This window comes from Neophocaena asiaeorientalis, unplaced genomic scaffold, assembly GCF_003031525.2.
Source record: "Neophocaena asiaeorientalis asiaeorientalis breed wild unplaced genomic scaffold, Neophocaena_asiaeorientalis_V1.1 scaffold188, whole genome shotgun sequence".
NCBI lineage: Eukaryota > Metazoa > Chordata > Mammalia > Artiodactyla > Phocoenidae > Neophocaena > Neophocaena asiaeorientalis.
In genome coordinates this window covers 5147748-5171622 of record NW_020174156.1, presented here as the reverse complement: position 1 = coordinate 5171622, position 23875 = coordinate 5147748, and the positions used below count along the sequence as shown (strand labels likewise).

Genomic DNA, 23875 nt, shown 5'->3' with positions numbered 1-23875 from the left:
GCCGTAAGAGGTTATTTTGACAAAAAGCAATGTTAAAGAAGAGTCTAAGAGTTTAAGAAGTAACGAAAGGCATTTATTTAAAGAAAACGACTCAAAGACAGACATTCTATGTTATAAAAATCTGAATGCCCCAATACACGTAATTAAAAAAAATTATAACCTAAGTGTTCAATGAGAATGATGTTGGGACTTCCCTGGTGGTCCAGTGTCTAAGACTCCACACTCCCAATGCAGGAGGCCCAGGTTTGATCCCTGGTCAGGGAACTAGATCACACATGCCACAACCAAGAGTTTGAATGCCACAACTAAAAACCCTGCATGCCGCAACTAAGACCCGGCGCAGCCAAATATTTAAAAAAAAAAAAAAAAAAAAAAGGAATGGTGTTGAACCCACTAGAATATTACTTAAATGATATTTTTTTAGACTATGTAGAAACATGGAAATGTTTATGCCATGTTAATGCTAAAAATACAAAATTCACCTTCACTGAAAAGACAACTTTGTAGTAATGTTCATAGACAAAAATTCGACAGAAATCTGAACAAATGAAAATAATGAATGGGGAATTCCGTGGCAGTCCAATGGTTAGGACTCCACGCTTTCACTGCCAAGGGCGCGGGTTCAATCCCTAGTCAGGGAACTAAGATCCCACAAGCAGCAGAGCACGGCCCAAAAAAAAAAGAAAAGAATGAATGGATGAACTTTATTCTTAAATTTTTCTTTATTATATTGTGTATAATGATTTTAAGTAACCAAAGTATAAATCGTTTGGCTTTGTGTACACAGTCAGCTCATATAACACATTATCTAAATGTCTTTTTTCCAGAGAAAACATCTGCACTTAATGCTAATTCAAATCTTACCTGGCCAGGGCTTCCCTGGTGGCACAGTGGTTGAGAGTCCGCCTGCCGATGCAGGGGACACGGGTTCGCGCCCCGGTCCGGGAAGATCCCACATGCCGTGGAGCGGCTGGGCCCGTAAGCCATGGCCGCTGAGCCTGCGTGTCCGGAGCCTGTGCTCCGCAACGGGAGAGGCCACAACAGTGAGAGGCCCGCGTACCGCAAAAAAAAAAACTTACCTGGCCAAAAACAATGATAAACTAAGGCCAAAAAAAAAATCCCACCCTGACATTGACCAGCTACAGAAGCCTGGGCAAGTTCTTTCCAAGTTCATTTTCCTCATAAGTAGGCTATAGATAATATTATCTACCCCCTAAGATTGTTGAGAGGATTAAAGAAGATAAGGTTTTAAGGTCTAGTTAAGATCTGGTAGGTGTTAGGGGCTCCACAGATAGCTGCCATCACCCCTACCATCACCCTCGCCATCACTGTCATCTCTTCTCTACGCTCCTGACAACTAACAAAAGCACAAGTGACCTCCCTTCCCTTTGGTTGCCCAGCTCCAAAGCAATCCTGAGGTCAGTTTCAGGAGGACCAGGATATCATGGGGGATCTTCTATGTGATCTGAGTGTGGAGAAGATATGAACTTCAAATGCTTCTAGACTGTAAGCTCTAAGCGCAGGAAGTGGGTATTATTCACCTTCTAAATCCCTAGACCCCGCACAATGTCCAGCACACACCACACACTCAGTAAACATCTGGGAAAGGAGACTTTAGGAAGTTAAGAATACCAGCGTGTTTAAGGACAACAGCAAAGCAAGAGTACCCAAAGGGCTGTTACAGGTTTTGGTTTTTTTTAATTGGTAACTGATGTGTGTTTAAAAAAGCAAGACTTTACTGTCATGCAAAAAGGCAGAGCTTTCTTGGGCTTCCTTACACTTATAGTTTCCTTTTATTTTTATTCTTAATTCACTGGGATGGAAGGGGACCATGATCTTTCCCAAAAACCTTAATCCAATTTAGGGAAAAGTCAGCAGAGGTAACCTACACTCTGAATCTAAGGGACAAAGCTAAGGTTTCTCCTGCATATATATGACCCCACAATCCTAAATGTAAATCTACAATTTCCAAATTTCTCTAATTAGAGTCTCACCATCCCAAAACATCTAGTTGAGGAAACTACAGAGTAACCATAGCCTAGGGACCAGCAGAACGAGAACCCCCCAACCTCTCCCAGCAGCTACTTTCCACGGGGACTATTAACTGGCAATATCTGGATGGGATCTTTTTCAAAGATAAAAAAAAAATTTTTTTTAATACCTCTTCTTTAACTCTACTTACTGATCTGCTCAGATACTTGAGAGAAGTGGCTGGGACCACAGCCATTCCAAGAAGTAACTATGAAGCAGCACAGCGGAGGACAGGATCCCTAAATCAAACCAGGGCAGTGAAGCCCGGCTCAGAGGGCTCTCGGCCTGACTGTATTGGTGTTAATTCGTGTGCTGGAGGTGAGCAGTCTGCTGCACCAGTGCCGTGAAATCTGACCAACCGCTCGCCCTCACGAGAAGGTATAGAGGCAGCTCCTTGAGCACAGACCCTGTTCTTAATGACCTACTTCAGATGGAAACAGCAAAATAGCGTTTACTTGAAACTTCTGGTCATTATAGGCGAAGATGAGTTTTCTGAACAGGCCCATTCCTGGAACTTTCCACAGTTGTTCTGTTTTCAACCTGTTCTTCATCAAGTATAAATGCCAAGGCTAAAGACAAAAATGTGGAATGTAAGCTCTCTGAGGTTTAGCAGTAGCTCTTTGACATCCCAGTCTTCAGACATGGAAGAACTGACTCATTTACTCCTGTCTGCGAAAGTTGGGGGGGCCGGTAGGGGAGTCAATAAAAATGTGAACATTTAACACTTTTTTTTTGAATTTTATTTTATTTATTTTTTTATACAGCAGGTCCTTATTAGTCATCAATTTACATTTAACACTTTTATGACATACCAAAGATATGGTATTTTTAATTAAATTTATTAGCAGGTCTTTACACAACTACACACATTTGTAGCTTTAATGTATAGAATATATGAGATTAGGCCAGAATCACATCACAAGTCCTGGGGTATTTCTTTGAAGGTCCCGGACTCCCTTCCATCCCCCCTTCTCTCCTTCCATCTCATAAAACAGTAACTTTTCTATCAGCCTACTCCCAAAATTCACAATCTTTCATATCGCTGTAAATTATCTTTGTCAAAGACAGCCTAATAGTGTCCCCTTCTAGCTTAAAAACATTATTGCAGAGCTACCCACACTTTCCCAGTTCACAGCACCCTTTAGCATCCCAGCAATTCTTGCACAATACCAAGAATTGGCCCTAAACCAAAAGAAATGCCTGATAGTTCTTTTTATTTAGTAGTTTGGTCCAAACAACCTATTACGTATTTATGTTCTAATAAGTTAGGAACCATTTGAAAAGATAATACACATAAATTGAAAGGAAATGAATGTTTTATTTCACTCTTAAATAACTGTAATTCCTTACAAGGGGACGTGTATAACTGTGAGGCACTGCAGAACTTCTCTTTGAATCAGACTAGACGCTGCCTCCCTTATTTCCCATTCCACATTTATTTTCACATAGTACTTGCCTTTTACCACAGAAACCACTAAAAAAAATAGCTTCACAAAGAGATGAAGTCACTGAAAGGAGTATAGGATACTCTAGTAGCGAGACTACATCAAGCTAATCTCTCATGCAATGTTCAAGCATTACTGTGTTCCCTTGAAGAGTTAAAATATCCTGTGAGTTACCGGTGAGTTAGTTGAGGCAACCCGGAGTGCCTCAGGACACAGTTTTGGGAACCAAAGTGTTAATGGCTCCCCATGGCCTACAGGAAAAACGTCTAAAAGCATGGTATATGTCTAGACTATTGCTGGAAGAACACGCAACATATATAAGGATGTACAAGCAGAAAATATTATTTGTCTCTGGGCAGAGTAACTAAGCGGCTGGGAGACAGGGAAGGGAGAGAAAAACACTTACTTTTCATTATGGAAGCTCTTATAATTTTTCAATTTTAAGCTTTGTCCATGTGCTATGTATTCAAAGAATACTTTTAAAATCCTAAATCCTAAAAGAAGCATAAAATTTCTATGATTCAAAAATTACCAAGAATTGTCATTGTTGATTCTAAAAAACATTACCAGCAAAAGTTAGACCTGAGGGAAGAATCCCTTAACTGGGGTTTCACGTAGATGACTATCAAGGTAATCAGGAGGAAGAGTGCCTTGAATGCAGGGGTAGAATGAGGCTCAGGATACTTGAGTAAGCAATTCAGCACCAGCTAATGGCCTCAGTTTCCCTTATAAAATCAATACTGAAGGTCATAACTAAATGATTCAATGGTTTCAATATCACTGTTGAACCAATGGAAAGGAATTAGTCACAAAGTCATTAAGTAAAAGGGGATAAAAAGCTTCTATCCAGGAAAAAGCATTAGTCATCTGCATGTGTTTTGTGAAGGGGATAAAGGGTCATCATAACTACATTTCAATAGCAATGAAAAGGTACTTTGTAGTCAAAGAAACAAAGAGGCTACAAGAGAGTTCTTCTCCTCTTCATGAAGAGACAACCTAATGTCCCTTTTAGGGAAGGAAACTGTGGCAGAGGCTACTAGCTGCCTCCCAGTATTCATTCTTCCTTTCTTCCTTAGTAACACACTTTATTCAGTTAAGAGACTTTACTTTCCAGCCTCCTGTGCAGCACACGGCATAGCCATGTGACCAATTTATGACCAGAGAAGTATAAACTAAAGTGTTGCATGGGGATCTATGAGAAGGCTGACAAAAAGAAGTTGAATCCCCTGGGAGATTAGATTTTTTTTTTTGGTCCTTTCCCCTTTGTCTTCCCTGGCTTCCAGAATAGGGATGTGATGGCTGGAGTCCCAGTAGCCATTTTTGGACCATGAAGTGACCATGAGGTTAGAAATTACAGGACAGGATAGAAGGTGAAGTAGAAATATGGGAAGAACTTAGATCCTGATGAACATGAGGCCATCACATCAGCCTGGATTTGTTGCTTCCCAACATCCTCTATATGAAATGAGAGAAATAAACATCTACCTTATTAAAATTCACCAATATTCTACATTTCCAATTACATAAATCAGGGTAGTTCTAATACAGTCCTTCACTGAAATTAATTTACAGGCCACACCGCCTTGAAAACAGAGCTGTGATCAGTGTGGCAAGAGAAAAGTGTCTGCTGCTGAGAGCTATGAGGGGGTATAAATCAGAGCTTGCAAAACTTAATCCTTACTAATATAAATTAGTGATGCATCTGAGTATAAAACAATAGAGAGAACTGGGGCCTAGGACAAGCTCCAGAGTGCCAATGGCATTCAAATTTAAACTTTTTAAAAAGTGGTACAGTCCAAATAGAATATTTTTGCTGGGCTGTGAGTTTTAGGCAGATCCTGTGACTTTCTAAGACATGAAATGTTGAGAGAACACAGACAGCAGCCTATAGAAAAAGTCCAACTGAAATGAAAGGGTGGGCTAGTTCTCCCAGGAAGTAATGGAGGGGTCCACACAGTATGAAGCACAAAATTTCAGTGCTTACCTTTGGATTAATTTTTAAAACAATTACTTGACAATATCCGCTACCACCAGTATGAGCACTAGAGAAATCAAACTGCAGGGTCTTTTGAATAAAAGACACAAGGGTTAGGGACTTCTCTGGTGGCACAGTGGTTAAGAATCCACCTGCCAATGCAGGGGACATGGGTTTGATTCCCTGGTCTGGGAAGATCCCACATGCCGTGGAGCAACTAGGCCTGTGAGCCGCAACTACTGAGCCTGCGCTCTACAGCCCGTGAGCCACAACTACTGAGCCCACGTGCCACAACTACTGAAGCCTGTGCGCCTAGAGCCCATGCTCTGCAACAAGAGAAGCCTCCGCAATGAGAAGCCCCTGCACCGCAACAAAGAGTAGCCCCTGCTCTCCGCAAATAGAGAAAGGCTGAGGGCAGCAACAGAGACCTAATTACTACTGAAGCCTGTGCGCCTAGAGCCCATGCTCTGCAACAAGAGAAGCCTCCGCAATGAGAAGCCCCTGCACCGCAACAAAGAGTAGCCCCTGCTCTCCGCAAATAGAGAAAGCCTGAGGGCAGCAACAGAGACCTAACGCAGCCAAAATATTAATCAATTAAAAAAGAAAAGAAAAGCAGCTAATTTATTTTAAAAAAACAAAAGACACAAGATTTAAAGGATAAGAGGTCAGCTAACTTCTTTATTCAACCAAAGAAAATAATGAAAAATAACAATGTAGGTCAAAATATTCAATTATTTCCACATTCAAGAATGCCATGCTAATGTCATTTAATTCAGAAGAAATCAATTATCTCTAGTTGTGGAAGGGAGCCGAAGGCTTATAACCAAAACATCAGAATGCACTCAATCATTTCAGCTTTCTGGCTCATTCTCAGCTGCTCTGAGTCTAGTTGGTTAATCTGGGTTGTGGTCCAAAGCCATGACAAGCAGTGGGAAAGATTGGCCTGTGTGGAAAAACCAACTGCAGATAAGCCTCACAAAGAAAACCATGGGCTGAAAATCAGGAGCAAAAACAGCAAGGGTGGGCCCAGTGCAGGGTAACAGAGAATCCAAGCGGGAAGGAAACTCAACTCCAAGACTGTTTCCAATGGCTTTGCTTGTCAAATAATTAATGTGTCTCTTTATTACAGAAAAAGAATTTAAATACAGATAAGCAAAAATAGAAAACTAAAATCACCTCAATTTTACCACCAGGAAAGAGTTACTATTAACAATTTGGAGTACATTTTGTCAGACTCTACTAGACTCTCAGTTATATATACACATATATACACATACATATACGTATATGTACGTACATACAGATATACACACATACACATACGTATGTGTACACATATAGATACACATACACACACACATATGTATATATGTGTATAAATTTTCTTTATCAAAGGAAATTACAATATGCAAACAATTTTGAAATTCCTTCCAAACAATAATCCTAGGCATTTAGAGATATAAACTTGCTTGGTCAAAAATTATCAAACCACTTTTTCTCCTGGGAAAACCATATCAGAAGTTTAATATGAAATATGATCATTTTGCTGTACAGTAGAAACTAACACAATATTGTAGAGCAACTATATGGCGATAAAAATTAATTAAATAAAAAAGAAATATGATCATGAGTACATGATATAGAAGCCAGTATGTATTTGCACGAGCAAAACTGGCTCTTCTGAATGAGGGAAACAGAAAAGCACTATTAAGCAAACACCACAGTGATCACTGTTACAGGCAAGATCCACTAATGGATGATAAAATTAGTAGGCAAAACTTTAAGGAAAAACAAGTATTAGTATAGTCTCCAAGTATCACTCCCAAAATATTTATTAATTATACTGTAATCTCATAGCGGAGAAACCCAGCAGACACTACCTGACCAAGTAATCAAGGTTAACATCTCCAGTGTGAAGACAGCTCAGCTTCATGTGCCCCCTGGTATCAGGCCCTGAGAAAGGCCCAATACCTGTGTGGTATTCTTGCCAAAAATGCACTTCCTCAGGCTTATCACGAAGTAACATGATAAACCCAAATTGAGGTACAGTCCACAAAACAACTGACCAGCACTCTTCAAAAGTGTCCTAATTATTAAAGACAAAAAAAAGTCTGAGGAACTATCACAGATTAGACAGGATTAAGGAAACACGACAACCAAATACAACATGGGATCCTGGAAGGACAAAAAAATAGTGAAATAAAGTCTGTAGTTTGGCCAATATTAAAAAAAGAAAAACTATCTCTTATTTAAAGGCAGTGAAAAAGGAGGCCAGAAACAGAATCACAATTTCTCTCCAGTCACTAAATCACTAACCCAACAAGAGTGCCGTAAACATTCTTCACCACCAGGTAAACATAAAGGGGAGACAGATCATCTCGAGTTAAATTGGTTCCTCTCATCCTTAAATTGTAGAGCAATAAACAACCTATTATTCCAAATCAAACAGGCACATGCGCGCGCACACACACACACACACACACAGAAAATCCAGGCACACTATTGATAACTATTTACATTACCTAAAAAAATCTTGGAATTCCTCCTTTTGGGTAAAGCTCCACCAGATGCCCCTCTTACCTTCTGAAAAGAAAACAAGAGATTGTTAAAATTCAGCCTATGGAACAGATGATTGGGGGTGGGGGTAAAATCTCAGAGGTTCCTTGTTTTTATAAAAGGCCAAGAGGAAATATTTAACTTGGACTAGAGATTCCAGGATAAACAGGAACTTGACCCAGGTCCATGAAGGTAAGTGAAGGGCAATGCTATTGTTCTACCTGATTATGTTTTCACCAAATTATCAAGAAAGCACCTCTGGAAAGGGAAGTGAAACCAGGGTCAAGGTGAAGTGGACACTTCAACTTCAAATCAGCACAGGCTCCCAAGAGGCTGGAGCCCATGCCCTGACTGGAGCTACTCTGGAGAAATGGTAGCTCCAGGAGGGAGGCTCTTGTTCCCCTGCTACCCACTGGGCCCCCTGTGCTTGGTCCTAGGTGTGCACAACTAGTACTGTTGAAAGAGTTCATAAATATTAATAAAGAGTCACTGATATTCTGGTCATAATAAGCCTCAATCTAACTGCCCTACACATTTTTGGAGCCCCAGCTGATGGCTGTTTGCCATCCTAAGCTCCACGTATCCTCTACCTCTGGTGGAAGTCCCCAGCAGCAATGAAATGAACATCTACCAAGTGGTTATGCAAAAGAAGTCATTCATTACCCTTCTGATACTTGCACAAGAAATTTTACTCTCCAACAGGACTATTAAAATGTTTGTTTCAATGGCCAAAACTCTTATTTCCACACTGCGTGTTCTTCCTGTTATTAGAAAAGAGCACGTTTCTAACACACCGCAGTGTGGGTCAAACCCCAGCATCTTTTCAAGCAGCCGCATGTTACTGCAGCACCAAGGCCTTGCTGCTTCTTTAGTTTGCCCTCCTATCAGTCTTAAGGCTCCTTTCCCACATTTTATTATTTCGCATTGAAAGTGGACTCATCTTTGTGATTCTCACAATAAGTTTTTACAGCTTCTACGATAAGTTTATAGTTCACATCTCAGGAATACAAAATTATTGAACCCTTTAGCTCCAAATCATGTCTCTCCAAATACTAATGCCACATTCGTGTCACCGCTCTTAGAATCCGTCTCCTCCAAGATCTCAAAGCCTCTGTTCCTCTCCCCTCCACTTACCTGCCTCAAAAAAGGATGAGATAAAACCTGCACCAAAGGCATATTTAACCATCCACATTTACCAATCCTGGAGGTCACTTGCAATCTCTCTATGGAAGTTTACGGCATCCTTTCACTTGTTCCAACCTCAATGTCCCCTCCACTCCTGCATGACAGTGAGGGGAGAAAGGAGAAGAGGAGCTGCAGGGAGACCTGCTGGACCATGAGGCTCTCCCCAGACGAGACAGTCACACCTCAGACTCGGATTAGATCCACTTCCTTTCAGGAAAAAAACCCCCACAACTACCAGGTCTTCCTTTAAAAGACCATCATCTCTGTCCCTGCATCAGTCACCACTAGAAATCGACAGCGTGTGAGAAACTGGAACTCCTCAGTCAGCAGACGTGACTGTCAGGCTCTGTGCTGGAGCTCAGACTGCAAAGTGAGTGAAGACACGCTCCAACCCCTGAGGAGTGCACCAGCAATAGGAGGGGAACATGATGCAAGCAAAGAGCACAGAACGGATTCTGGTGAGTGTTAAGAGAGGTGAGGATCATATCATAAGGAAGAAATGATAGTTCTTCTGGGGATGGAGGGTATGGGCAGGGCTGGTGAGGTAAGAAGATCAGCAGGTCTGGCATATAGCAGCTGCTCTGTTAATATGTGTTGGTTGGTTGGATGGATGGATGATGAATGGATGGTGGATGGATGGATGGATGGATAATGGATGGGTGGGTGGAGGATGGATAGATATATGGATACGCTGACCACAAGGAATACAACAGGTAAAAAAGGAATGGGGGGGCTTCCCGGGTGGCGCAGTGGTTGAGAGTCCGCCTGCCGATGCAGGGGACACAGGTTCGTGCCCCGGTCCGGGAAGATCCCACGTGCCGTGGAGCGGCTGGGCCCGTGAGCCATGGCCACTGAGCCTGCGCGTCCGGAGCCTGTACTCCGCAACGGGAGAGGCCACAGCAGTAAGAGGCCCGCGTACTGCAAAAAAAAAAAAAAAGGAATGGGGGGTATAAGTAGGGCATCCCCCAAAAAAGAAAACAGCACGTACAAAGGCCTGAAATCATGATGTGTTCCAGAAAGGAGAAGTGGTTTGCTATGTCTAGAGCACAGAGCTGGTGGAGTAAGAGGGAGGGTTAGAAAGGTTCCAGGGGTCAGATCATGGAAGGCCTTGTAATCACATGCAAAAGGGTTTGGACTTCATCCTGCAACAAAGAGAAAGACATACGAGATTTAAGCTTCAGTGTGCCACAGACGCATAGGTATATGCATTTGAAAAGATGGCTCTGGGTGCAGCATGCAGACTGGGTGGGATTGAAGGTGGCAAGTATGAAGGAAGGAACATTAGTCAGGAAGCTACAGCACTAGCCCTTTTAAGGCATAATGAGCACTCAGACAAGAACAGGAGGGATGAAGAGGTCAGGATGGACTTCCAAGCTGTTTGGGAGGCCCAGATAACGGGACTTGGTTACCAACCTGCCATGGAATGAAAGCAGAATCCAAAGGAGGTCTAAGTCTCTAGAATTCAAGCCATCTTGAATTCTAGAGGGTGTAGTGAAGATGGTGAAAACAGAAAAGCTTTAAAGCTTTCATTGAAGGATGGGGTGACTGAAAGAGGACTCGAATTAGAGTTCTGTGTTGTGCTCTTTTTTAAGGTGGGAGAAGAAATCCAGAAGAGGGAGATGTTGGAGGTATAAGAGGGAGTGGAGTTAACGAAGGTTCCGAGGCAGGAGGAAAGGGACCACAAGGACAGAAAGAACACAGCTTCTCTCTGAGATGTGTGGAAACGTGTGAGGTGTGCTGAGATGGGAGGAAACAAAAGTGGAACCACTGTGGATGAGTTCCCAGGAGGCAAGGCAGGAGCTCAGGGAGTTCCTGTCCAGGGGTCCCTGTTTCCTCTGGAAAGTACAAGTCCGATCATTTTCTGAGAATGACAGGTAAAGTCTTGCAAAAAGCATCCAAAGTTTGGAGTGGGAGGGGGAACAGGCTAGATTTGCTGGGCAGTGAGCGGGCCCAGCAGAAGGGAGAAGGCCAGGAATTTGACATGGTCCCAAACCCCATGGCAGTGTGTGCGGGATCCCTAGCGGTGCATCCATGGAAACAGAGGATGATACTAATGATGGACTGGCTGGGGTTCTGAAGGACAGTAAGGAGGCAAGACAAGGTGAGGGTACTGGTGATAGGAGAATGTTTAAAGTCATGGATCCTGAGAAGCGGGTGAAACAGATCAAAATAGAAATAAATGAGTGAAAGAGCTAAAATGAGAGAGGGTTGTGGTCAGAGAGTGAAATATTTAACTTAAAATTTCAGAGGCAGGGCTTCCCTGGTGGCGCAGTGGTTGAGAGTCCGCCTGCCGATGCAGGGGACACGGGTTCGTGCCCTGGTCCGGGAGGATCCCACATGCCACGGAGTGGCTGGGCCCGTGAGCCATGGCCGCTGAGCCTGCACGCCCGGAGCCTGTGCTCCGCAACGGGAGAGGCCACAGCAGTGAGAGGCCCGCGTACCGCAAAAAAAAAAAAAAAAAAAAAAGATTTCAGAGGCAGAGCTAACTGCATTCTGTAATTCTGCCACTAGCTTTGCGACCCTGAGCAAGTTATTTCAAGTCTCTGGGCCTCAGCTTCATTTTGTTTCCCTCAGTTTCCTAAAACGTCATCACTTTACGCTAAGACAGATGATACAAAGCAAACTTTATCAGAATTGCTATGTCCCACCTAACGGGAGTAGTGAATGTAAATCATATAGTATTAGGCCAACGTTAGATTACTGTAAAGCTAATCATTCAGTTTATAACCTATCTGACCTGCTGGTCTTTCTTCCTCCTCTTCCTCCTACTCTCCCCACTGTCCAATTTGGGGATCTCTCCTTGTCCAGAACTTAAACAGAGAACATATTAGGTAGGCTGGGGTGAGAGATCAGATGAACTTCAAATCAGCGTTGACTATACAGAAGATCCAAGATAGTCTACAAACTATTAGGACTAAAGTGAAAACTGAACAGTATTGCTAAATATAAAATCAATATTTGAAAATTAATATCTCCAAACAACATGAGTAACTAATAAAAATACATGAAAAGATAAAAAAGCAGTAACAGTAGTTACAAAAATTATAGGGTACCTTAAAAAAATCTAACAAAAATAAAAGCTCCTTTACTGAAAATTACAAAATATTTTTGAAGGACATAAGAGAGACCTGAATCAATAGAGAGGTATGCCATGTTGAACAGTCATTCAGTTAATATTTATGAAGCACCTACTATGTGCTGGGCCCTACTGAGTGCTGAGGACACAGAGATGAACAAGACAGACTCCCTGCCCTCACGGAGCTTAGACAATGATATAGACTATAGCTCAATCTACAAATTCAATGTGATCGCTATCAAAATCTCAACAGGATTTTTTTAACTAGATGAACTGATTCCAAAATCCATATAGAAAAATAAACATCTAAATCCAGGAAATTTCTAGGGAAAAAATGAACATGGAAAAAGGGCTTGCACTCCTAGATATCAACACTTGAGGCACCAACACAGAGACAGACAAATAAGAGCAACAGAACAGAACTGAGAACCCCCAAGCAGACCCAAGTGTGAACGGCAAGTTAAAATATTTGTTTTAAATGTCACTATAAATCATCGGAAAAGGCTGCACCCCTCCAGTAATAGTGGGACAACTGGTCATCAATACAGGGAGGAAGAAGCAGATTCCCACACTTGACGCAATTATAAAAATAGATTATAGATGAATTAAAGACCTAAAATGTCAAAACATTCACAGTCTCTCTCTTTCTCTCCCTCCCTCCCTCCCTCTCTCTCTCTCTCTCTCTCTCACACACACTTCTTTAAAAAAAAGTATTAGAAGAAATATCTTTATGACCTTGAGTTGGGAAACAATTTCCTAGACAAGCTACAAAAAGCACAACTCATAAAAGGTTAATAAATCTAAATAGATGAAAATTCAAAACTTGTGTTCTACAATATAATTCATAAATGAAGTAAAAAGACAAGCCACAGACCATAAGAAAATTTTGTATATAACGCAAATTTTTGGTATCCAGAATGTAAAAAGAACTAACCAAACTTTCAAGAAAAAGATAAACCCATGGAGAAATAGGCCAAAAATATAATAGGCAAGTCAGAGAAGAGAAAAGGAGACTGGCTAATAAACAGATGAAAAGACCTTCAACCCTCACAGGAGGAAATGCCAAATATTTAGATGCCACTTTACAACCATTCGATTGGCAAAAATCAGAAGTCTGACCAAGCACTGGTGAGGGTGTGGGGAAACACTCATAATCATGGCAGACTGGAGTGTACACTGGTGCAACCACTCCAGGGAGGGATTTAGCAATATCCAGTAAAAAGGAAGGGAAGCACACTCGTGAGCCAACACTGCCACTTCCAGATACAATTCTGAAAGAAATCTTGCACATGTTCCCCCAAGAGAAATGTATAAAAATGTTCATTGGTACATAGTTTGTGGAAGAAAAAAAAAATGGAAACAATCTAAATGTTTTCATCAATGGGAGAACAGAATAATAAATGACCAGGTACTCATAAGATGGAACACCAAACAACAATTGAAATGAATTAAGTACATCCGGATGCATGGAAACATGGATAGATTCTGTTGAAGGGGAGAGCTCCAGGCAGAATTACAGGTAGCAGTACGATAATATTTACCTATATCTTTAAAACACAAAAAGTCATACTATATATTGTTCGTGAATACCCACAACTAAATAAAATATAATGACAGGCATGGGAATGAGAAACAGCAAATTCACAACAGAGGTTACTTCTGCGGACGGTGGGGACCAAAAGGGACTTGAACTTTTAGGAAAGCTCTTTCTCTCACTAAAAAAAAAAAAAAAAATCTGAAGCAAAAATATCCAAGTATTTTTTTTTTATCTCTGATTTTTTTATCCATGAGTCTTTCTGGCATTATTTTCTGTACTTTTTGACTTGATTTTTTTTTCCATCAGCAATCCATGTCTTTTTTAACAACTCCGATCAGAGGCTTAGAGGAAGAGAAACATAAAAGTGGTTAAGTTAAGGTTTGGGAAGTCTATGAATTTCTGCCAACAGTGCTAGTTTTGTTTCCTATCATCCAAGAGAATGAGAAGTTATGTGGGCATAGTAAAATCTCCATGTGATGAACCCCACTAAGACAACATTACGGGGAAGATGTCAAGGCCAGTTCTCCCAAAGTGTGCACCTCACCTCACGCATGTGTCTCTTCAGGTACATGTAGACACTCTGTCCAGTTTTTCGAAAATGTCTTTCCACATGCTCCCTTCCAAAGGCCAAAAATGTATTCATGCATACATAGAGTCCACCTTCAGAATTCTAGAAGAAAGAGACAGGTTACATTAGTCAAGTAGTCTAGACACAGAAAAAGGGAAGGGGAAGGAAGGCAAATGATGACAAACGATGAACACAAAGTCTGGCCATCGTAGTCATCTCCAGTGACCTCCGAGGGCTCACAGTCACCCAGAGGCGGCTCACAGTCACCCAGAGGCGGCTCCCGCCACAACCCTGGGTTCCCGGTGCTCCCAGACAGCTGAGCACGGTCTCACAGGCAGGCAGATACTCAGAGGCCTTGGGAAATAAACATGCCTGCCTGACTCTCCAAACTGGGGTAAGGGACAATCACGGATAGAAGAACATTGGCAACTGATCCAACGACCGTCACTTCATAAAATAATGTCATTTTTTTACTTTTATTGAGGTATAGTTGAGTTACAGTGTTGTGTTAATTTCTGCTGTACAGCAAAGTGATTCAGGGCTTCCCTGGTGGCGCAGTGGTTAAGAATCCACCTGCCAATGCAAGGGACATGGGTTCAAGCCCTGGTCCGGGAAGATCCCAGGTGCTGCAGAGCAACTAAGCCCGTGCGCCATGACTACGGAGCCTGCCCTCCAGAGCCCGCAAGCCACAGCTACTAAAGCCTGCGTGCCACAAATGTACAGCAAAGTGATTCAGGGCTTCCCTGGTGGCGCAGTGGTTAAGAATCCACCTGCCAATGCAAGGGACATGGGTTCAAGCCCTGGTCCGGGAAGATCCCAGGTGCTGCAGAGCAACTAAGCCCGTGCACCATGACTACGGAGCCTGCCCTCCACAGCCCGCAAGCCACAGCTACTAAAGCCTGCGTGCCACAACTACTGAAGGCTGTGTGCCACAACTACTGAAGCCCACGTGCCTAGAGCCCATGCTCCGCAACAAGAGAAGCCACCGCAATGAGAAGCCCGTGCACTACGAAGAGTAGCCCCCACTCCGCAACTAAAAGCCCGCGTGCAGCAACGAAGACCCAATGCAGCCAAAAATAAATAAATAAATTTATTTTTTTTAAAGTGATTCAGTTATACATATATATATTCTTTTTCATATGCTTCTCCATTATGGTTTATCATGATATTGATTATAGTTCCTTGTGCTATACAGTACAACCTTGTTGTCTATCCATCCTATATATAATAGTTTGTATCTGCTAATCCCAAATTCCCAATCCTTCCCTCCCCCAACCCCTCCCCCTTGGCAACCACAAGTCTGTTCTCTATGCAACGACCATCAGTTCAATGGTTCATCATCGTTCTTCCTCATTGGTCACTGCAAGTCTCCAGAACATACAGTCTTTCTATCCTTTTAGCAGGACAAGATGCTTCAAAGATATTGCTCCCTTCCTTTGGTGATGCATGATATTTGATGGTACCCATTAATAAATGATAACAAATCAATAAATAAATAATAACATAATAAGTAAATAATAAAAGATGGAGTCCTCACATTATTACATGCCTGATATGTCCCAGGTGCTTTGCACATATTATTTCTAATCCCAACAATACTGCAAGCTGCTAGTATTACTTCTATTTTATAGTTTAAAAAAAAACTAAGGGGGCTTCCATGGTGGCACAGTCCCTGAGAGTCCGCCTGCCAATGCAGGGGACATGGGTTCGTACCCCGGTCCGGGAAGATCCCACATGCCACAGAGCGGCTGGGCCCGGGAGCAATGGCCCCTGAGCCTGCACGTCCGGAGCCTGTGCTCCGCAACGGGAGAGGCCACGACAGTGAGAGGCCCGCATACCGCAAAAAAGAAAAGAAAAAAAAAAAACACAACTAAGGATAAGTTGCTTGCCCAAGTTCACACAGCTTGGAAGTGTCAGAGTTCAACTTGAATCTATTTCTCTTTTATCCCTCTCTGCCATACTTCAAATATTATTTAGTTATAGACATACTGCTACAATGAACAGGCAAGGATATTGTTCACATTTAAAATACTTGATTTTCAGGACTTCCCTGGCGGTCCAGTGGTTAAGACTTCGTGTTTACACCGCAGGGGGCCTGGGTTCCATCCCCAGTCTCCCTGGTCGGGGAACTAAGATCCCACAAGCCCCAAGACATGGCCTAAATAAATAAATAAGATACTTTTCTATCCCAATTTCCTCTCTCCTTTTCTCTCACTTTGCTTAATGTGCTTCTCCATAAACTTAGCCTATACAATTAGCCACCCTTTCCTCAATGGAAATGGATTTTTATTATGATCCTATTAGTCTCACCCCTCCAAATAATTCTTTAAAAAACAAAAATTTTAAATACCTGTTAGAATTTGCCAACAAACACCTACCAAAATTCCTTACAAAGAATTTTAGTAGAGCACAAATTACAATATCAAAAACAGACACTGATGCTCATTACAAATATATGAAAAATAATTTTTAAAGTTCCAATAACTCAAGATTGTTTATTTTTTAAAATTTCAAATAAAAATTTCCAACATCGTATCTATGGTTTATAAGCCAGACATAAAGGAGCCTTGTCACAACAAGAACATTATAACAGGGGCTTCCCTGGTGGCGCAGTGGTTAAGAATCCTCCTGCCGATGCAGGGGACATGGGTTTGAGCCCTAGTCTAGGAAGATCCCACATGCCGCGGAGCAGCTGGGCCCGTGAGCCACAACTACTGAAGCCCACGCACCTAGAGCCCGTGCTCTGCAACAAGAGGAGCCACCGCAATGAGAAGCCCACGCACCGCAACGAAGAGTAGCTCCCGCTCGCCGCAACTAGAGAAAGCCCGCACACAGCAACAAAGACCCAACACAGCCAAAAAAAATGACATCACTAGAATAAAATTAGAAAAGTTCTTCAACTAGGGGCAACACATTACATTCACCTGATCAACAGATTAGATAAATATTTTGAAAAGATTTTTTAAATGAACATATTCTTTTGCATAGTCATAATCCTTAAGAAAAAAAATATTGCATCATTATAATGGTCAGCTATTCATTAAGCCCATTAAATTGAGCATCCCATAGTGTGATTTAAATAAAAAAAGAACAACACTTCCATTCTCTTCCAACAAAATGTAATTCGATCAAAAAGAACTCAAACCAGAAGATATAATAGGGGAAATATGAGATTTGTAAGCAGAAGTCCTAAACTGCCACTACTTAGCTCTGTTGCCTAAACAGCTTGTCAGATAGTCTCTGGGCTTCAGTATTTTCCTCAATAAACATGGCTTTAGGGCTTCCCTGGTGGCACAGTGGTTGGGAGTCCGCCTGCCGATGCAGGGGACACGGGTTCATGCCCCGGTCCGGGAGGATCCCACGTGCCGCGGAGCGGCTGGACCCGTGAGCCGTGACCCCTGAGCCTGTGCTCGGCAGCGGGAGAGGCCACGGCAGGGAGAGGCCCGCATACTGAAAAAAATAAAATAAAATAAAATAAACATGGCTTTAGCAATAATTCCCAAGGTTTCGTGAAGTTCAAAGGTGATGAAACACCCTCCATGCTATAAATTATTACATAAACATCGATAATTATTTATTACGAGCTAAAAGGTCTGTGTGCTACGTGTATCTCCTATTACCACAATTATTTTATAATTGGGGGGAGAAGCAGAAGGAAGAAAAAAGTGAGCCTGACAGCCACACAGGCTGGCGATAACAAATATTAATCTGTCAGAAAATGTAGTAGGCAACTAGTGGGAGAAGCAAGAAATTAAAAAGCAGAAGAAGAAAAATGTTCAAGCATAGCATTTTTCTGAAGAAAAATATAGAATAGCTATATGATGCGAGAGTATATAATCTCTAAAATAATCATACAATCTTTGCTAATTTCATTGCCAAGAATTTTTTACTTATTAGGGAATTTGATAAAAGTTTAATATGCCAAACATTCAGTCTCAAATCTCTGGAGTCACTTGATATTGTCACAAAGTCCATAATCAAAGAAAAAAATGCTTTGGCACTCATAGATGACCCCACATCGCGAAGGATTCTATTACAAACATCCAAGGACATCTTCCATCCCACATATGGGCTGGCCTCGGAAACAGCATATGCCCCTCTCTAGCGGCTCTGAGATGGAAGCACTGCCCAAGGGACTTCCCAGAAGTTCTAAAAATTCAAGACACACTGAGACAGAAAAACCCTTTAAAAGCTACCCCATATAGAACAAAACACCCCAGTCTAATGAGCTACACTTTCTTCCCTCTTGCCTCATTATTGTCTAAATATTGGTCCTATAAGACTCTTTCACATACAAAATCAATACTCCATGCCATGTGCTTTGAGTGGCTTCTCTCACTAGTGATGACAAGTCTGTGCTGACACATCTCAACCAGATTCCTTTGTGACCAAAGCACAGAGACTGGTTTATAGCCTGGGATCAGAGCTAAGCTAATTGACTCTTAAGAGTTTTCAAATCCTCACCCTCATCCTCTCATAGACCACCCACACCCACACTAAGATCACTGCCCCAGAAAGCACTATAAAGCACTTGCCTTCATGTGGCCAATAGTGCAGCCAAGAAATCGGGAAGGACCTTCTTGTATAAGTACTGCTAAAACTGCAGAAACCAAGGATCACATCTTGGTTTTTGTAATAATGCTAGCAGAGTACACACAAGAAAAGTAACTGCACTAGATGGTAAAGATGGGGATGGACCACCTCTTTCTTAATATCCAGTGTCTTTTGTCTTAAGATTTGGTGTGATATGTCTTTAGAAAAAAATAAAAATTTTAAATGTTTTAAAAAAAGGAACCAGGCAGGTTAGAGAACCGTACAAATTGACAGTGAAATGTAGCTCAAAGAATAAGAAGGCAGAATACAAACTAATGCATTTTTCAAGTAATAGTGGTAGAGTGTTTACTAAAATAGATTACAATAAAATTCATATATATTGCGCTAATTTTTTAACAAATGGTAGCATAAGAATGGAGATTCCAAAAATATATTCATTCTATGATAATTGCTTAATATACGTCAAACCACAAGATACACAAAAATAAGCGGGGGGTAGAAATCACTAATAAAAGTTACTGGGAGAGTTACACAGCAGTATAGAAGAAAATTAATCTAGATACACATCTTACACCAAACACTATAACAAGGTCCAGATAGATCCAGGAGAAAAGCATATAAAAAACTAGAAAAAAGAGCAGAATAGCCTATTTATCCTACTTGCGAAGGGGAAAATAATTTCTGGCCAAGAAAATATATAATATCAAAAGAGATGGAGTAGTTGAGTATAAAAATGTAAACACTAAAGAACAAGTTTTGCATTACAAAATATAAGGAAAAAACAGAAAAGCAACAATAACAGAATGGGATAAGATGTAAAGTATAATGAAGAAAAGATTATATCCAAACCATGTAAAAAGTGATAAAATTATTGATACAAGATGTCAACATTCAGGTTCAACTTGGTAAGAGCTCGCTGTTGTTTTTTTAAAGATCGTTTAGCTTTAACTATAAGAAAATACTAAAATCAAATCATCATCACTACCTCCTGAAGTAAGCAATTAAAACAATCTCGAGGCAATTATTCACCTACTAAACTAGCAAAAAGTATTAATATTACACAGCCTGAAGCCGCGGAAAAACCTGTATATTTACTCCCACAATATAAACCGGTTCCACCCTTCTAGAGAGCAATAAAACTGTGACCTTTGACACAGTATTTCTCCTTTGAGTATGACCGCAGGAACCCAACAGTAAGAGAGAGGGAAAAAAACTAATTTGTACAAAAATATTCACAGATGAACTATTTATAATAGGAAAAATTAGCAATGGCCCCAAATAGAGGAACTAAGAACTTGAGACATATAAACACAACAAATACTGTAACATTATTTTAATTGACAAATGTATGAATTCTGTGTAATTGCATACAGAAAATATGTATAGAATTGTGTATAATGTACATACAAAAAATAATGTTCATGGAAAAAGAACACATACTGATGACAAGGAAGAAAAGGGAGAGGGGAAGGGAGGCTGTACGCTGACAAAAACCTGAAATGAAACCGGGGCCACCACATTCAGAAGCTGAGCCATGCATGCATTTGCTCCTTGAGGGCAGGAAAATTGTATCACATTCATTACTGAATTGCAAAAACAGTACCTGAACAGTGCAGAGCAGGACGGGACAAACATGGAACTGCAAGTTTTGTGTAGTTATTTGTCATTTAGTTACACAGTTTAGCCTCTCTCTCTCAAACCAGTCCTCAGTGCCCTCCCGATCTGGATTTAAAATACACTGTGCAGCACAGGCTCGATTTAAACTCTTTGGCATAACTAAACAATGGGAATCATCAAAAGAAAACCGATGGCCAGGCATAGAAAAACAGACTGAGGCACCAGCAGGAATACTCACTTTTCAGGTTTGTTTGGCTAAAGTCATGCTCTTAGCAACATGGACACCAGAAATGCACTGTCCCAGCTCTCCTGCCTTCCATAACCAAGCCAGCCTCACATGGTTCTTCAAGACAGCAATGCTGTCTCCACAACCCCTTCCCACCATGGACCCTATCTGGCTCCTACTTCCAGAGGCCACCCAGGCCAGAATGACCAGTGTGTGCTTCTCTGCATGGTCTTAGCTAAAGAAGATTCTAATTATCATTTACATGATGCACTGAACAGAAACGTGACCAAGATGCAAGACTTGATTTCGAAACCTGAAATTACAAGGAAGTCAAGAAATACCACTCAGGGCTTCTCCAAGGCTCCATAACAATTCCCTCTGTCAACTTCTCCCACCCCACGATCAATCCGTAAAAGAGAAGAGCAGCATTAGAAGCCCATGCATTGTTTAAATCCAGTCTTCAATGCATTTCAATACAGATACAAGAGATACAGAGCCATTCACTTATTACTTTATGTTGGATGACCCTGCATACTACTCAGAAGTAACATCAAGGACAAAATCACCTTGTTTTACACTGCTTGCCACTTAAAAGAATATTAAAACACTGGCGAATATAAAGGTCAAGGTTACAACATGTTTCAGAGGAGCAAGTGAACAGTCATTTTAAATAAAAATACACCACACTGTCAATCAGTAGGTGTTTGAAGAACTTTGTTTACGACAGCGTGTTCTTGGAGACCAGCCTCCACTGGAAAACAGGAAGGGAGAGGGAGCCTGTGTGAGCCGCGCACTCAGGAAACAGTGTCCCGCGCAACCCTTGTTTGTATAACATCAGAACAGTGTGGAAAACAAGTGGTCATTGCCTCAAAGAGAAACATGATGTAGGTAGATGGAGTCACAACAAATCCATGACACACACACCCACGCACGAGGGAGACAACAAAAGGGACAAGAACGCAATATTTCCTAGAACACTGATTATTAAATAAATAAATAAATAAATACAAGGAGAGAAAAGAAATGAACTAAAATAACTGCTTATAATAGTGAAAAGAACTAACCCCCATGCTCAAGAACAGATTTGCTTAGTAATTTACGGTACATCCATGAAACGTAACACTTCTTCAGCCATTTAAAATTGACTTGGGATGAGCATTTACTAATAGGAAAAACTGTACATAGTATTTCTGAGTGAAAAAAGCAAGTAACAAAAGAGTGTGTACGATGTAATATACACATACACGCTCCACAGCACAGGATGTCGTAACAGCATCGGGGAAATAAGGTGTGATTTTTTTTTTTTCTTCACATAGTCTTTTGGCATTTTCTAATTTTTCTTTAGGAACATGGATTCACTTTTTATTAATAAAAACAATAATATTTTTCTTAACTGAAAGTATTTAGAATCCAAAAATATATGTGGAATAGAACAGGCAGTCATTCAAATGTTTCCTTTTCTTAAACCAAGCTTTCCTTAGGCTTTCACAACTTCACAGCTTTAAGGGTCTGGATATTCTCGCTGCTCCAAGTAAAAGTGTGGTTTGAAATAACTAAGAGATTATCTCGAAATGAGTAGCTAAGGAAACGTGGGAACACACAAGTAAAAGAGAGGTGATTAGGAAGGCAGACAAGAATGTGATTACAACTGAGAAAAATGAAGCTAATCAAGGACACTGTACCCCAGTCGGATGCCATCCAAGTTTACAGGCGGGGATGGTCTGTGCGGAGTCTGGAAAAGAAGCGATGAGAGAGAATGAGGCTGTGATGTCTTCTCCGGGGTCAAGAGAAGGGGGGCAGGGGGATGTGGGGCAGGAAGTTTATTCAGCTGAGAGAGAGACAAGCAAGCTTGGTGTCCTGATAACATTTACATCCTAGCAAGGAGAGACAGAAAATAAACAGAAAGAGACATAAAAGATAATTTCCGGCAGAGATAAGAGTGATAGAGGAGCCTGAGGGTGGAGACCAGGGAGTTGGGGTCTTGATACAGTGTGACAGGGGTGGAGCATGGGGGGCTCTCCGGGAGGGCTAGATCTCAGGATGAGGGACCAGGCAAGCAAAGTGGAAAGAGAACCCTCTCTAGATGAAAAAGCATGTACAAAAGCCACAACTCCAGGAAAAGCCTGGCTATGTCCTCAAAAGACAGAAAGAAACTCAGGGTGCTGGAGTAGAGGGAGAGGGAGGAGAGGTCTGCAGAGGCAGGAGAAGTGCAGGATGCAAAACCACTGGAGGGTTCCCAGATGAGAAGCGCCACAATCTGATCTACATTTTTAAAGATCACTCTGGGACTTCCCTTGTGGCGCAGCGGTTAAGAATCCACCTGCCAATGCAGGGGACACGGGTTAGAGCCCTGGTCCGGGAAGATCCCACATACCATGGAGCAACTAAGCCCATGCGCCACAACTACTGAGCCTGCGCTTAGAGCCCACGAGCCACAACTACTGAAGTCTGTGTGCCTAGAGTCCGTGCTCCGCAACAAGAGAAGCCACCGCAATGAGAAGCCCGCGCACCACAACGAAGAGTAGCCCCCGCTTGCCCCAACTAGAGAAAAGCCTGCGTGCAGTAACGAAGACCCGATGCAGACATAAATAAATAAATAAATTTATTTATTAAAAAAAAAAAAAAATCACTCTGGCAACAGGAAGAGAATTATGGGGAGAGGATCCAGAGAATACATGATTCCAAGGCTACTGTAAAGTCTAGACCCACGCTGTCCAATACAGTAGCCACTAGGCATATGTGAATGTTTCCATCTAAATTAATTTAAATTAGGTTAAATAAAAAATTCAGTTTCTTCATCGCACTGGCCACATTTCAAGAGCTCAGTACACAGTCACATGTGGCTAGGGTTACCATACTGAGCAGTGCAGATATGGAACAATTCCATCATCCCAGAAAGTCCTTTAGACAGCCCTGTCTAAACAAAGCAAGACGGCACCTTAGCCTCTGGGGGTGGCAGAGGAGGGAGCGGGGGCTGGGTTGCTCACGGCAGAGATGGGGAGACTGGGGTAGAGTCAGTCTATAATTTTAGGGTACAGCCCATAAGCATAGAAGACAGAATAGCTGTAGAAGTGTGTGGGAAACGGCAGAATTGAGGTCAACCCC

The 23875-nt window shown here is 41.7% G+C and overlaps 1 protein-coding gene and 1 non-coding gene across 2 annotated transcripts in view; one reads left to right on the top strand and one right to left on the bottom strand.

Annotated features, from left to right (window-relative positions):
• USP13 (ubiquitin specific peptidase 13) overlaps positions 1–23875 on the bottom strand; it is a 118228-nt gene that overhangs the window by 80052 nt on the left and 14301 nt on the right. The window contains exons 2-3 of the mRNA XM_024755105.1: positions 14350–14475; positions 7974–8034 (exon numbers count right to left, since the gene is read on the bottom strand). Of these exons, the coding sequence (XP_024610873.1) occupies positions 7974–8034; positions 14350–14475 (187 nt within the window). The remainder of the gene's footprint in view (positions 1–7973; positions 8035–14349; positions 14476–23875) is intronic.
• Positions 18948–19124, top strand: LOC112406381 (small nucleolar RNA SNORA81). The gene has a single exon (XR_003004546.1). It is a non-coding gene; the product is annotated as a small nucleolar RNA SNORA81 (small nucleolar RNA).